The sequence below is a fragment of the Xenopus laevis genome, chromosome 1S (genome assembly GCF_017654675.1).
Source record: "Xenopus laevis strain J_2021 chromosome 1S, Xenopus_laevis_v10.1, whole genome shotgun sequence".
In the NCBI taxonomy this organism is placed as follows: Eukaryota; Metazoa; Chordata; class Amphibia; order Anura; family Pipidae; genus Xenopus; species Xenopus laevis.
In genome coordinates, this window is record NC_054372.1 from 161,185,874 (window position 1) to 161,201,048 (window position 15,175).

The 15,175-nt window shown below is 37.5% G+C and overlaps 1 protein-coding gene across 5 annotated transcripts in view; it reads left to right on the top strand.

Moving 5' to 3' along the window:
- The first annotated feature begins 205 nt into the window (after positions 1-205).
- Positions 206-15,175, top strand: part of epb41l4a.S (erythrocyte membrane protein band 4.1 like 4A S homeolog) — a 112,524-nt gene continuing 97,554 nt past the window's right edge. For 2 of the 5 annotated variants that reach the window (XM_018235838.2, XM_018235848.2), the window contains exons 1-2: positions 206-463; positions 11,943-12,047. In XM_018235838.2, coding sequence (XP_018091327.1) covers positions 221-463; positions 11,943-12,047 — 348 coding nt within the window. In that variant the 5' untranslated portion in view covers positions 206-220. 5 annotated transcript variants of the gene reach the window in all.

Below are 15,175 nucleotides of genomic sequence, written 5' to 3' on the forward strand. Positions count from 1 at the left end.
GGAGGTATGATAAAGTAACACTACTGGAAGGCCACACATGCCATATCATCATTTCTATAACGAAGTGAAACAATTTGTGTGGGAAACATCTCCGCCCGCAATCTGAAAGGTACAAAGGAGCGTCATAAGCAGTACCCCAATATTTCCACTAGAGGGGGAAGTCAGCACGCTCGGCTGCTGAACCTGCTTGTGTAGAGGTAGCCCTATCCAATCGCGGAGGATGGAACAGGAGCCTATAGGAACTCCCCGTGTCGAGTCAGGCCCAAGAGGCGGAGGGGGGAGTAGCACGGGGAGGGCTCGGTCTGTATGTGGCACTGAGCGGCTTGTCCCTGCTCCCTGGCTCCTCGCAGCCCCCGGACTAGGGATGGGTTGTTTCTGCGCAGTCCCGGAGGAATTTTATTGTGAAGTTTTGTTACTGGATGAGTCCAAGTTGCCTTTAACCAGCCATCAGCACGGGGTGAAGGTAAGTGTGCCCGCTGCCCTGAGTCGCACAGCAACCTGACTGCGGCCAGTAGCAAAGCAAAGGGCTCCCTCCTGATGTCTGGGAGACACTATACAATGACTATATATATATATATACACTATACAGTGAGCTGGGAGACACTATACAATGACTATATATATATACACTATACAGTGAGCTGGGAGACACTATACTATATATATATATACACTATACAGTGAGCTGGGAGACACTATACAATGACTATATATATATATACACTATACAGTGAGCTGGGAGACACTACTATATATATACACTATACAGTGAGCTGGGAGACACTATACAATGACTATATATATATATATATATACACTATACAGTGAGCTGGGAGACACTATACTATATATATACACTATACAGTGAGCTGGGAGACACTATACAATGACTATATATATATATATATATATATATATATATATATATATACACACACTATACAATAAGCTGGGAGATGTCATCAGTTATAAACGGTGAGTTCTGATGTCATTTCTGTCACATCACTCACTGAAACATGTGTATTATAATAAATAAAGTACCCCCAGTTGTACTTTATTCACTATATATATATATATATATATATATATATATATATATATATACACACACACACACACACACACAATGAGCTTGGAGACACTATACAATGAGCTGGGACACACTATACAATAAATATATATATATATATATACACACACACACACACACACTATACAGTGAGCTGGGAGACACTATACAATCTGCTGGGAGACACTATACAATCTTACCAGCACTCCAAAATAGGGCAATTGACCCAGGTGCTACCCATATATGCTGTATATATATATAAATGTATGCACACCAGGTACTTTTTCAAAAGTATAAAAGATTAATTCTTTATTAATCACATTAAAAAGGTTGGCCTGAAACAACCTTTTTAATGTATATACACTCATATTATATATATATATATATATATATATATATATATATATATATATATATATATCCTATATAATAAAGTTGAAGTGTCTCTGCGTCCAGTCCCTGTGTCCATGGGATTGCGCTACTGCGCATGTGCCCCATGGACCGTCTCTGGCGGCCCGTTCTAGCGCCCGTTAACAGGCTTAATGTCTAGTATATATATATATATATACTCTATACAATGAGCTGGGTGTCTCCCTCACATGGCAATGGAGGCTCACAGGCTTCCATGGGACTATCGCTGGGGCTACCGAGGGTAACTTTCTCAGTTACATGAGCACAATTGCTCTCAATTCCATTCTCATACATACAGCATTAATAATCACTGGATACATTGCTGTGCAGCTTTAGCATCAGCACCAAAATCTAATAAGCTCTCAGGCTTCAGCATGTTCTCCCCAGAAACCTTTAGGATACCAGCTGACGGTGTTCTGCTGGCTGTACAGCTCCTGGGAGTGGATATGAGAGTTGCAGTTCAGAAACTGAAGGGTTTCCATTTGGACTCCACATTTGTGATGTATTGTGGAACCTTTCTGCCTTATTTGAATGGCAAGTAGTTATCAGTAGGTTCTGCACAGACTTGTAGGGCTCAGGTTCTAATGATTGTGACTGGAGATCAGTGTATATTTATTAGGGAAGCACAGTATTAAATCTGCTTTTCATACTAGCAGCATACAATTGCTTATGGTTACATCTGGTGCACCTGCTGAGTGCATGATCGAGGTGTGTCAGAAATCACTGACCATATTTATTTTTTGTAAGTCTATTCAAACTGGGCATTGTACAGGACAACAGCAGCACATGAAACGTCCAGTTTTGTTGTGATAATGGAGTTTGTAAGAGTGAGTTTCAGCACAGTGCATTATGCTCACTGCTTATACAATAAACAGCATTACATTTTATAGAGTGCTAAAAACTGGTGAAAAAGAAAATCATGCTTTAGGCTGATTTACACATTGGATACATGCCCCCTAATTTCATTCGGGGGGGGGGGAGTAACACTTTTCTCAGAGACAAGACTTACAGTATTAACAGTGCTACAAAATGCCAGAAAATACCCTGCTATAGACAATACTAAGAATTGCCTCTGCTAAGGGTCAGGGCACACAGGCAGATTTGGGGAGATTAGTCACCCGGCGACTAATCTCCCTGAACTGCTTCCCCTGCTTTCCTGCCAGCTAAAATGTAAAGCGTCGGCGGTGTGGCACTCGGATCGATTAGGGAAACTTCGGGCAACTTTGGAAAATGAATCGCTCAGAGTGCCATCCCGCCGGCGATTTACATTTACACACGTAGAAACAGTTATCAGTAGATTATCAGCATTATCTATTTTTGTAGCCGTGACAAGTACAGTAGCTGCTACTAGTAGCTCCACATGTCTTCACCCTAAAGGTCAGTTTTTGTACAGGTTTTTATATATATATATATATATATATATATATATATATATATATATATATATATATATATATATATATATATATATATATATATATATATATATAGTAAGTGATTGTTGGTGTATGGTGCAAAGAAATGGTTATCCACATGAAAAACTGTGGCACTCAAGGGACTTATGAATGAGTGATTTTTTTTTATTTTTGTCAACGTTTCGGTCGGTAAATTAGTGATGTCATCAAGTGCATTATAAACAAGATATGAACATCATGAAACAGAGATGTGAGACTTGCTCTTTGCAGTTTGGCTACACAAATCGACCCTTTTCCCTCTTCTTTCCTATACAAATATATTTAGGCACCTTGATGATAAATAGTTAGTGTAAATGAGTGGATTGATTATGACATGGCCAGCTTAAGCCTTGTATGACTCTCTATTGTAAGGTATTAGAAGGCACTTAAAGGAAAACTATACCCCCAAAATGAATACTTAAGCAACAGATAGTTTATATCAAATTGAATGACATATTAAAGAATCTTACCAAACTGGAATATATATTTACATAAATATTGCCCTTTTACATCTCTTGCCTTGAACCACCATTTCGTGACTCTATCTGTGCTGCCTCAGAGATCACCTGACCAGAAATACTACAACACTAACTGTAACAGGAAGAAGTGAGGAAGCAAAAGGCAGAACTCTGTCTGTTAATTGGCTCATGTGACCTTACATGTGGTTTGTATGTATGCAAAGTGAATCTTACGATCTCAGGGGGCGGCCCTTATTTTTTAAAATGGCAATTTTCTATTTATGATTACCCAATGGCACATACTACTAATAAAGTATATTATTATGATAATGGTTTATTTAGATGAAGCAGGGTTTTACACATGAGCTGTTTTACTCAGTGTCTTTTAATAGAGACCTACATTGTTTGGGGGGTATAGTTTTCCTTTAATGGTTCCATTCAGGATGAGTGCTTTAATATAGGTCATACAACTCCTGAGGTGACGTCTAAAAGGTCAAATTTAATTTTTTTATTAAACACAAATTTTATCTTGTAAGCTTTTTATTTGTGCACGGCCCTTACCTCTTGTATCAGTTATTGGCTGTATTTTGTATGTAATCTGCATGTTCATTGTATAAACCATACTGTCATCTGATATCACTCTGTAGCATTTATGTCGAGCATCATTTTGACTCTAATGTAATTTATAATGTTAAAATAGTCACCAAGGCGTTTTGTGACCATATCAAGGCAAAAGGCTGCTGGCCGAGTGCATTTATGAAGGTCACAGAGTTTTAATAGCCTTGTAAATTTTATGATCCACAGTGATGCAATGGGTGTTAGTCCTGCTATAAGCATTGACATAGGAGTCATGGTAGCCACCTGAACACCTGTGTTAACACTTTGTATTGTCGTTTATTTACACATAAATTGTTAGTGCCACCCATCTTGACCAGTGTAGCACATTTGAAGACAGTATTTAAACCAATCTTCTCTCACATTCAGCCTCCCTCTTCCTCCTCATCTAAGAGATGCTATGGAGTAGGTTACTTGAAGCTGGCTGTCCCCTTAATATTGGTGTGTTCCTGGTGTTGGTGTCCTGTGTTCCTGCCCAGGGGGGTCCTGTCATGATTAACAGCAGTATCCACCTTTATTTAGTTTATTTAGGAGACCAAAAAGAGGAATCACAGACTGCACACATATTATAGACAAACTGAAGGTTTCTTCTACCTCCTGATTGAATATTTAGCATTTATACTCGTGTATGTAGATTGCTGTGTCTCTTATTTTTTAGACCTCCGCCCACACCACAAAATATAATTATAAATAGGCATTCGAGGGCCCCGACCTAGGGCAGCAGCCTTAGGGGGAAGGCCCTCTGATACTTATATGGTAAATAAAACTTTTATTGAAAAAAAGTTTCTTCTGCTGAACTCTTTCCCATGAAATCTGGGGGTATCTTGTTACGAAGTGGGCTGAAGCGACATTGTGCATATGCCATTGCAAATAGGTTGGGTACTGCCCTAGAAACATACAGCCATGACACAGGACAGAAAAGCACATAGAACTCAGAGGTAACCCCTATTATCTTTATATTTTACTACATTCTTTATAAGTCATGTGAGACAAGTGATATTGCTAAGCACAGATTATAACAGATAACATCACTAGGCACTGTTTATATATATCACAATATGATGTAAAGTAGTCGCACTCACAGGTCTTACATTGGTAGAAAGATGAATTTATTCACCGGCACAAGCTGACGTTTCGGCCACAGCCTTTCTCAAAGTAAAAAATTATTTAACAAACACCCATTAAAAAAACCTCACATTCAAGATATAAAAAACAGTTCCAAATAGGTGAATAAAACCTCCTTGTGTATAGATTACATAAAAACTAAAATATACTAAAATATATATTTTTTAACATCACAAACAAGGTATCAGAGGAATATTAATTAAATCAAATTGTATCTTCCTCTTCCTATTTTACAATAAAACTACCGGTAAAATAAAAGACTCACCAAAGAAAAAAACACATAACAAACGGAACATTTAATAGAAAAAATGAATAAACTAGAAAAAGACTGGCAGTCTGTATCAAGTTAATAGGTGGTGCCATGATCAACAATTAATTATCTAAAAACAAAACCCACATAGGTCAGAACCTCTAATTTATTAAATATTACATAGTTTTTAAAACTAATGTCAATCGTAATGCTGCTCAACCTAGCTATATCGATACTGATGCGCAATTAGAATGTAAATTGCGATAAAAGGTTGCACATACAATATATATATATATATATATATAGACAATTACAAGAGTCCTCAGCACTCAACCCATTATCAATATATTTAAGACAGAGATATTTTGTGCATACTGCTACTGAAAAATGCCTTACCCTTACAAAACAGGGATTGTTTGTCCATATATTGCAATATATTTAAGCTGGCCAACTACGTCAAAGTCATCCCATATCTGGCCAGTCCTATGCTCAATTTTCATCTGATTCATTAAGAATAGTTTCATTATACATTTTATTAAAGGGATAAATATGTTTTACCTGCAACTTACTAGCTGCTTTCAAAGTAAAACTCCCAAACTTGGCTGCCCTTTTATTAGACACCAGTGGGATCACCTGACTATAGTTGGAGGGGGTGGGAGCTACAACATGGAGCTGGTCACTGCTCCTGTAGAACTATAACAAACAAGGGAAAGTTGTGCTCACCACTAGTTTTTAAAACCATTAGGCGGGGGTGCAATGAGGGTGTGACCACAAAATACATATAGACAATTGCAAGAGTCCTCAGCACTCAACCCATTATCAATATATTTAAGACAGAGACATTTTGTGCATACTGCTACTGAAAAATGCCTTACCCTTTAAACAAAACAGGGATTGTTTGTCCATATATTGCAATATATTTAAGCTGGCCAACTACGTCAAAGTCATCCCATATCTGGCTAGTCCTATGCTCAATTTTCATCTGATTCATTAAGAATTCTATAGTTTCAAATATATTGATAATGGGTTGAGTGCTGAGGACTCTTGTAATTGTCTATATGTATTTTGTGGTCACAGCCTCGCTGCACCCCCGCCTAATGGTTTTAAAAACTAATGGTGAGCACAACTTTCCCTTGTTTTTTATATATATATATATATATATCTATATATATATATATATCTATATATATATATATATCTATATATATATATATATATATATATATATCTATATATATATATATATATATATCTATATATATATATATATTATATATATATCTTTTACAGCAGATTTGTGGGTTTCGCGGTTCATAGAATCCATAAATATTTTTCAGTGTTTAGGATAGAAGCTGCATGCCCATTTTATGTTGAAACTCATGTTCTGGTTCTTTTAGTTAAATGTTCCCACTAATACCATCTCATCCATGTGAGCATATTCTTTTGCACACAGATTATTAATTTGTGTGCACAGTTTTTAAAAACTGTGTGAAACAAATTTTTTTGTTTTCACACAAAATTGTATGTGCACATCACCATTTGTTGTGTGCTGGACTCAAAATTTGTGCTCAAGAACAAGTGCACATCTTAGAGGGAACATTGCTTTTAGTGTATTTATAGACAGCGTGTTTAGGGGATTTGAAAGCTTTTCAGGTGTTGTGTAAATCTAAAATAACTTAATCCCCAGTTTAGACAAAAGAAAAGCGTATTCTGTCGTTCTTTATAATGGTTATGTTGATGGTATAAGATGTAGTTTGCAAAAGAGCTTTAGACAATAGAACCAGCCAGCCTGCCTTCTTTGTATTTTATCCAGTGATTATACAAGGGAGTTGTTTGACAGGTACAGTGTGTGTGTGCATGTGTGTCAGCCAGTGCAAAGCACCCTGAGGGGGAGCAGCATAGTTCTGCACTTACTAGCGTGTTTTACTTCTCCACGTGTATATTGAGCTGGGAATGAAAGAAATGTGTGGAGAGGCCAGTAAAAACAGATAAAGGAAACATGTTTATGTGAAGCAAAATATATCATACATGTAGCCTTTAAAGCTGCCTTGTGGCCCCAAATTGAACAGCCACCAACATCCTTTGAGGGCCAATAGCATGTGTTTTTAAAGGGATATGTGACAACTTCCCCTCAAAAACCTGGGTACACAATAATTCACTCCTTCATGGCTAATTAGCAATTAATTTTGATATATGTTGCTTATCAAAATGAAGAATTTAGTGCAAAATATATCTATAGTCATTGCTGATTTGCTATGCAAAATCTCTTTAAAAGGGTGGTTCACCTTTAAAGGGCATTTAAAGTCTAGAATAGAATAAGGCTAGAAATACTGTATTTTGTATACTAAATATTAACATGAACTTACTGCACCACAAGCCTAATCAAACAAATAATGCTTTACATATGCTTTAAAAGTTGGCTACAGGGGGTCACCATCTTGTAACTTTGTTAAACATCTTTGCAAGACTAAGACTAAGTGCACATGCTCAATATGGTCTGGGCTGCATAGGGATCGTCATAAACAAAGCTGCTTGAGTTCTGCATGGCTGGTAAGTAAGGCGGGGGCTCCCCCTGCTGTTCATAAGTATGATTGTTTCCCTGCTCAGCAGTTAGGGACCGTCTGACAATTCCTATCCACAGCAGTAAATGAAGGGAGAATTTCACTGCATACAGTCAGGTTTCTTATAAAAACGGTACACATTTTTTAATTAAAGTATATTGGAGATAGGTTTCTTTTTCAGTAAAGAAAGTAAAAATGGGATTTTATTTTTTTGGCTTTACATGCCCTTTAAGTTAACTTTTAGTATGTTATAGATTGGCTCATTCTAAGTAACTTTTCAATGGGATTTATTGGAATTATTTACCTTTTTCCTCTGACTCTTTCCAGCTTTAAAATTGGGTTCACTGACCCCATAAAAATAAAACAAATGTTCTGTAATTAATTGCTACTTTTTATTACTATTTTTTTCTGTTCAAACCCTCTCCTACTTATATTTCAGTCTCTTATTCATATCAATGCATGGTTGCTAGGGCCATTTGAACCCTATCAACCAGATTACTAAAATTGCAAACTGGAGAAAAACTGAATTAAAAGATAGGGGGGGGGGGTATTTACTAAAATCTGAAAATATCTCATTATTATAATGAAACCACTTCAACCAAACTCCATCCACATTTTTACTTAATTTATGAATGAATTAAGTTGGTGCGGGAAAAGACGTGATAAAATCGTGAAAAGATCCAAATCGTGTGATTTTTTTGGATTTGGCGCCAGAAAACGCAGACTTTTTAGGATTATCGTATGAAACCCAGCAAAGATCATTATGTTTTCCTATTGTAAAAGGGACATCTGCTGTTAACTTCGACATGACCTTTGCAGGTTTGAGATGGAGTAATTTTTTATCTGGAAGTTTAGCAGCCTCGGGGTTTAATAAATGTTGAAAAATTCAAGTCTTTTTTCCATGAAAAAAATGTCTTTTCCTCTTTAAAATGCTCACCAGAAAAAAAATCAGATTTTAGTAAATAACCCCCTAAATAACTCAAAACTACAAATAATAAAAAATGAAAACCAACTTCAACTTATCTCAAAATATCACTCTCTACATAATACTAAACGTTAATTTAAAGGTGAACAACCCCTTTAATACAATGCTTAAGCAATTGTGTAAGGTGTAAGGTTATTGTTTACAGGAACGTTTCCTTTCCTTCTATTGCTATATTGGAATAGTTAATCACAGGCTATAATTAAGTGTTTGTGAAACAAGATACGCATAAGGCTGCTTGCATGTGTACTCAAGTAAACTTTCTGAATTTTACTGTTGGTAAGACTGCTCTTTGAGTGCCTGCTCTACATTAGCGGAGGTATCAGTCATAATAAGAGACTCTTTTCTGATCAGAAAAGGCATATCAGTATTCATGCTGGTAACCCTGTGCCAGTTTTCATTGCAATGAGTATGATAATAAAGGTAAGAAGTCCCTTGTTAATGCCTCTTTGGACCATCAGTGTGATTATGATGCAGGTATTCCAAAATTAACCTCTACTAGATATATACCTTGAAGCAAGTTATTAATGGGTCCCTTGGGACACAGTAATGCATCCTTGGATGAGGTCTGTGAGAAAAGAAATGCTTGCTTGAAAGGTGAACAGTGATTGTCCTGCACAATGTAGTGCCTATGACTAAGGGAAGGTGTTCCCGAAACGCGTAAGGCCTATGTATTTCTACAGTACCCAGCAATAAAAACCTGTTTTTTTACCGGAGTGCCGTCCTCCTGTTCATGTATCTATATATATATTGTGGGATTAACTGTTGAATGTGCATGGTTTATATATATATATATATATTGTAGAACGATGTACAGATACACCATCTGCAGCACAATGTTCTTGCAGGTCTTCGGAGGTGATATTTGGGTTGTCTGTAACCATTCTCACAATTCTCCGCATATGCCGCTCCTGTATTTTTTCTTGACCTGCCAGACCTGGGTTTTACAGCAACTGTGCCTGTGGCCTTCCATTTCCTGAAAACATTCCTTACAGTTGAAACTGACAGTTTAAACCTCTGAGATAGCTTTTTGTAGCCTTCCCCTAAACCATGATACTGAACAATCTTTGTTTTCAGATCTTTTGAGAGTTGCTTTGAGGATCCCATGCTGTCACTCTTCGGAGGAGAGTTGAAAAGAAGCACAACTTGCAATTGGCCACCTTAAATACCCTTTCTCATGATTGGACACACCTGCCTATGAAGTTCAAGGCTTAACAAGCCAATCCAAACAATTTGGTGTTGCCAGTAATCAGTATTGAGCATTTACATGCATTCAAATTAGCAAAATTACAAGGGTACCCAAATTTTTGCATAGACAGTTTTTCACATTTGATTTAATTTCATACAACTGAATACTGCTTTACTGAAAACACCACAGTACTGCTGGGAAACGAAAGACACACAACTGTTATCTTTTTTGTTGAAAGTGGAGTAAATTATTATGCAGGCTGAGAGGGGTTCCCAAACTTTTTCATATGACTGTATAGATAGAAAGCCCTTGTGGGAAGGGTCTACTTTACAGCTTCTGCATCAGTTTGTCTGTATGTCAGTTATGTATGATTATCTATATCACTGTTGTATATGTTGGAGCTTTATAAATGATTGCACTAATAATAGTGTTTGTGTGTGTGTTAGTTCCTTAGCATTTTTTCAGGGTGGAGGACCAGTTTCTTGGAAACCAGATGATAGCTGCCTTTTGGAATAGTTGCCCTTTGACCTTTTTAGTGCCCTGGAGATGCTTTCAGAAGCACAGACAAAACCAGTAAAACACGAATGTTTGTTTACTATGGTAACAACTGTGCGAATTCTATGTGCTGTGAACATATCGAGACAAACGGTTTTCTTGCCATTTTCTGTTTGTCTAGTGAGACAAATTGGTGTTTTCACTGGCAGCTGTTTTCACTGACATCTCTGTTTCACCACAGATGAACTGCATGCTGTAGGTGTGAGAAGCAATTTTGCTTTGGTTCACAGGTTAGAGTGACATAATCCCAGCAAGTCCTTAGGGTGTGAAGTTTAGCATGAAATGGCACAGCTCCCTAGAATATAGCCCACCAAACCTGTCCTCAGCCCCCACCCACAGTGTATGTTGTCTGGGTGTTGGAAACCAAAGATGGATCAGTATTTGGATGGGTCTTGTCAATTCTCAGCTCAACACTTGTGACTTGGATCCAAATTGATCTCCAAGCTTACATCGGTGTCTCAAAAGCTCTGTTCTGCTCTGATTTGGTGACATTTCAGAAATGTTAATACATTCCATTTCCAGTCCTGGAACCCCCACAGCTGAGATTTTATTTCAGAAGATTTAATCTATTTTCAGTAGATCTGAGCATTATACAATAAATAGCAGTATGCTGTAACATATGCACGTTCACGTGGGTGCATGCAATTCCAAATGTAGGGAAATTGCCTACTGCCTTCAGGTACAAAAGCCATCTGCTAAGATAGAATATTACAGGCAATTTAAAGGACAACTAAAGTTTTAAGAATCTTAAAGGATAAACAAACCCTTAATAAAAAAAACAAACCCTATCCTCTACCCTACATAGACTCCCCTTCCTCCCCCCCCAGTCTAGCTGCCCCCCTCCCGGGCAAATGCCCCTCACTCTTTACTTACTTCTTCGTGCAGATTCTGTCCAGTCGAGTTCATGGCAAGCATTTTCTTCTCTTTGGTAATATGTGGAATGAGACAGGCGAAGCGGCGCATGTGCAGTTGGAGCAATTTCCTGTTGCATGACAACTGCGCATGTGCCAAAACTCACGAAAATAGGCGAAGTGCCGGTCTCATTCTGAAGATTACTGAAGCGGCTGAAGATGGCGCCGGTGAACTCCGCTGGACAGAAACTGCACAGAGGGGCAAGTAAAGAGTTTGGGGAGCAGCTAGGATGGGGGGGGGAGGGAGGGGGGTCTATGTAGGGTAGGGGGTAGGGTGTTTTTTATTAAGGGTTTGTGTCTCCTTTTAGACTAAAGGTGTCCAAAGACATTACGATTTTTCTTTCTCTAACGACCAATTTTAGTGCGATCTGACAAATCCATCAAATTATCGTGAGGCTAGTGGGCACAGAATGATCGTGCATCTATTGATTTTTCGGCGGACATGGGTCAGAAGATCAGTCGGTCAGGTTAGAAAATTTTCATCATTCACAGTGAAATTTATCAATTGTTTGCAGGGCCAAGCATTTAGCTATGCACACTTTTCATAGCTTCAACTAGACAATATAGCTTGAAATGGTCATTTTAGTTGATGGACACATTGTACATTTAAAGGAACAATTATACCAAAAAATAAAAGTGTTTTAAAGGAAGAACAATATAATGTACTGCTACAGAACCAGTTTTTATATGAAAGGGCTGCTGTGTAGCCATGGGGGCAGCCATTCAAGCACAGGATACACAATAGATAAGATATATTCTAAACGAATCCCATTGTATACTGTACTACATGACTTATCTTCTGTGTATCCTATACCTTTTCTCCTTTTCAGCTTTGAATGGCTGCCCCAATGGCTACACAGAAGCTTGATTATATAAATGATAGTAGAGTTTCTGAAGCAAACACACCAGTTTTACCAGTGTTCATTACTTTAGAATACTTTCATTTTTTTGGTGTTATTGTTTCTTTAAGTTAACTTTTAGTATGATGTAGAGAGTGATATGTGGCTTTTGAGTCATTTAGCTTTTTATTCAGCAGCTCCCTAGTTTGCAATTTCAGCCATGTGGTTGTTAGGGTCCAAATTACCCTAGCAACCACCAAATTGATTTGAATAAGAGACTGCAATTTGAAGGAGGGCCTGAATAGAAGAATGAGTAATAAAAAGTAGCAATAAAAGTGAATTTGTAGCCTTACAAATCCCATGTTTTTTAGATGGGGTCAGTTACCCCCATTTGAAGGCTGTAAAGAATCAAAAGAAAAAGGCAAATATTTTAAAAATGTAAAAAACAAAAAAGTAATGAAGACAAATGTAAAAGTTGTTTAAAATTGGTCACTCTATAACAAACTAAAAGTTAACTTAAAGGTGAACCAACTCTTATTGTTTCAGGATTAGCTTGGTCCTGTGATAATAAAAAGATCTTTTAAAACTGTTAATGTCTATGGCCACCTTAAGGCTTAGATCATATTTTTGCCAGGATCATTCATCACCTCTGTATGTATCGTACCCCATTTACACAAAGTCTTTTGCACTCCCCATATCACTCACTGCTTTTGTATGTATACAAAAATTCATAAATATGTTTGTGGGTAGTTCCTGAATATTGTGTGGGGACTTTTATTTTCATATTTTAAAATAGTATAATTGAGTGTTTTCTGTGAAGATAGGTGTAATACATGTGTAACTTTCTAGCATATATAGGAATGAAAGGAGCCTATATATCTGTCTGCCTGTCTATCATCTATTATCTATTTATCTATGTAATATATTGTTGTTTCCTTTCCCTTCAGTTATTGAAATTTTCAGTTCATACAAATGGAAATTGTCCCAATGTGAAAGAAGATGTAAAGCTGTGAAATGTGTTCACAAAGGCTTCATTTATCTTGTGCAGTTTATTATATCAAGTCACCAGCTCAGGCCTTACATAGAACAAAGGGTCCCAGAAATCCAGCCATAAATGAACCTGCCTTTGGAATTACTGTCACATCTCTGGAATAGATTAGTGATTTCTCCAGAGCTTTTACAGAGGAGACTGGCAATCTCTAGCCCTCATGGGAATAAGCATCTATCGAAGAATCAGGGACACTTATTTTCCTCTTTTCACCACGCAAGAACAGTTAATTAGGATAATGGAAAAAATATGACAGAAAGATAGTCATTATCTTTTTTAATGAAGTTATTGAGACGTCTTCCTTGTGTCTTAGTATTTGATTTCTCTAATAGATTTATTCAGAGCATGTTTTCTTTAATGATAAAAGCACAATGTTAATTGATTTTAATGGCATCAACATATTTTCATAGAATATTGCATTTTTCATAGAATATTGAATTTTTGTTAAAGGGACATTTTTTGATGAATTGTGAATTCTCAATACTGTACAATTGCTTTTTTTGCTACTTAAAACAAGCTTCTCACATATATGGGAGATAAACTGTGGAGTTCACTCTGTGGAGTCTCACCAGAGTCAAATAAGTGGTTGAAGAGGAACTGTAAAAAAACCCCCCACAAAATATAGAGATAAATAAGTCTCCTTGTTCAGGACATTCTGTGCCCAAATATTTCTCTGAACCTTTATAGGAAAATAAAACCTTATTTCTAAATAGGGTTTGGATCCGCTATCCAGAAAGCTCCTTATTACGGGAATGCCATCTGCCATAGACTCAATTTTAAGCAAATAATTCTAATTGCAGTTGTAGTTGATCCCAACTTAGATATAATTCATCTTTAGCAGACTTAAGTATAGTGATCCAAATTACAGAGAGATCCCTTATCCTGAACATACTGGATAACAGGTCCCATACCTGTAATTGTTGCTATAGTTTGTACTGTACTGTACATGAAATAACGTATTATAGAATCTCTCTCTTTGTTGCAAAAAACAATAGCCCTAAGGGCTCTTACTGACGAGCAGTTGAAACTGTGCTCCCCTTTTCGTTCCATTTTCAGGCGCGTGTAGGCGCCGAACGCAGGTTGAGATGCAACATGCTGCATTTTTCCTGCGTTCGGCACCTACACGCACCTGTGTGAGTACAACCCCATTGAAAATAACTTAATGCGTCTATTCCTGTGCTCCCCTGTGGCTGAACTCAGAAAAACGGAACGCAGGGGAGCGCAGCTTCAACCGCTCGTCAGTAAGAGCCCTTAGGCTGTCACACAAGGCTGAAACTCGCCCACAAGGCTGAAACACTGGCAGACAATCAGCCCCTACCCTGGAAACAGCCCCTTAACTTTCCTGCACCTGGATCTGTTGCATTGGCCTGGGTGTAGGCACATGCAACGGATTTTGGTGCCAAAATGCGACCTGTTGCGTTTGGACAACGAAAAAACCATTGTATGTGCCTACACTTAGGCCTATGCAATGACGTTATAACAAACTGATTCTCGGCCTGTGTTTTTCAGCCAAGTTTCAGAACCCTGTGACATTAACCTAAAACGACTCTCAAGTGAAATACCTACAATACAGTCTGGAAGACACTGGCTAAGATCATGAAGCAATGCCCCCCAGTTACTTTTGCCCCCATGTCTGAGGGAATCAAGTCAGTAGCAATTAGCTCATGTATGACCATTTTAAAGGTTCATGAAGGTGTTATTTTTAGTG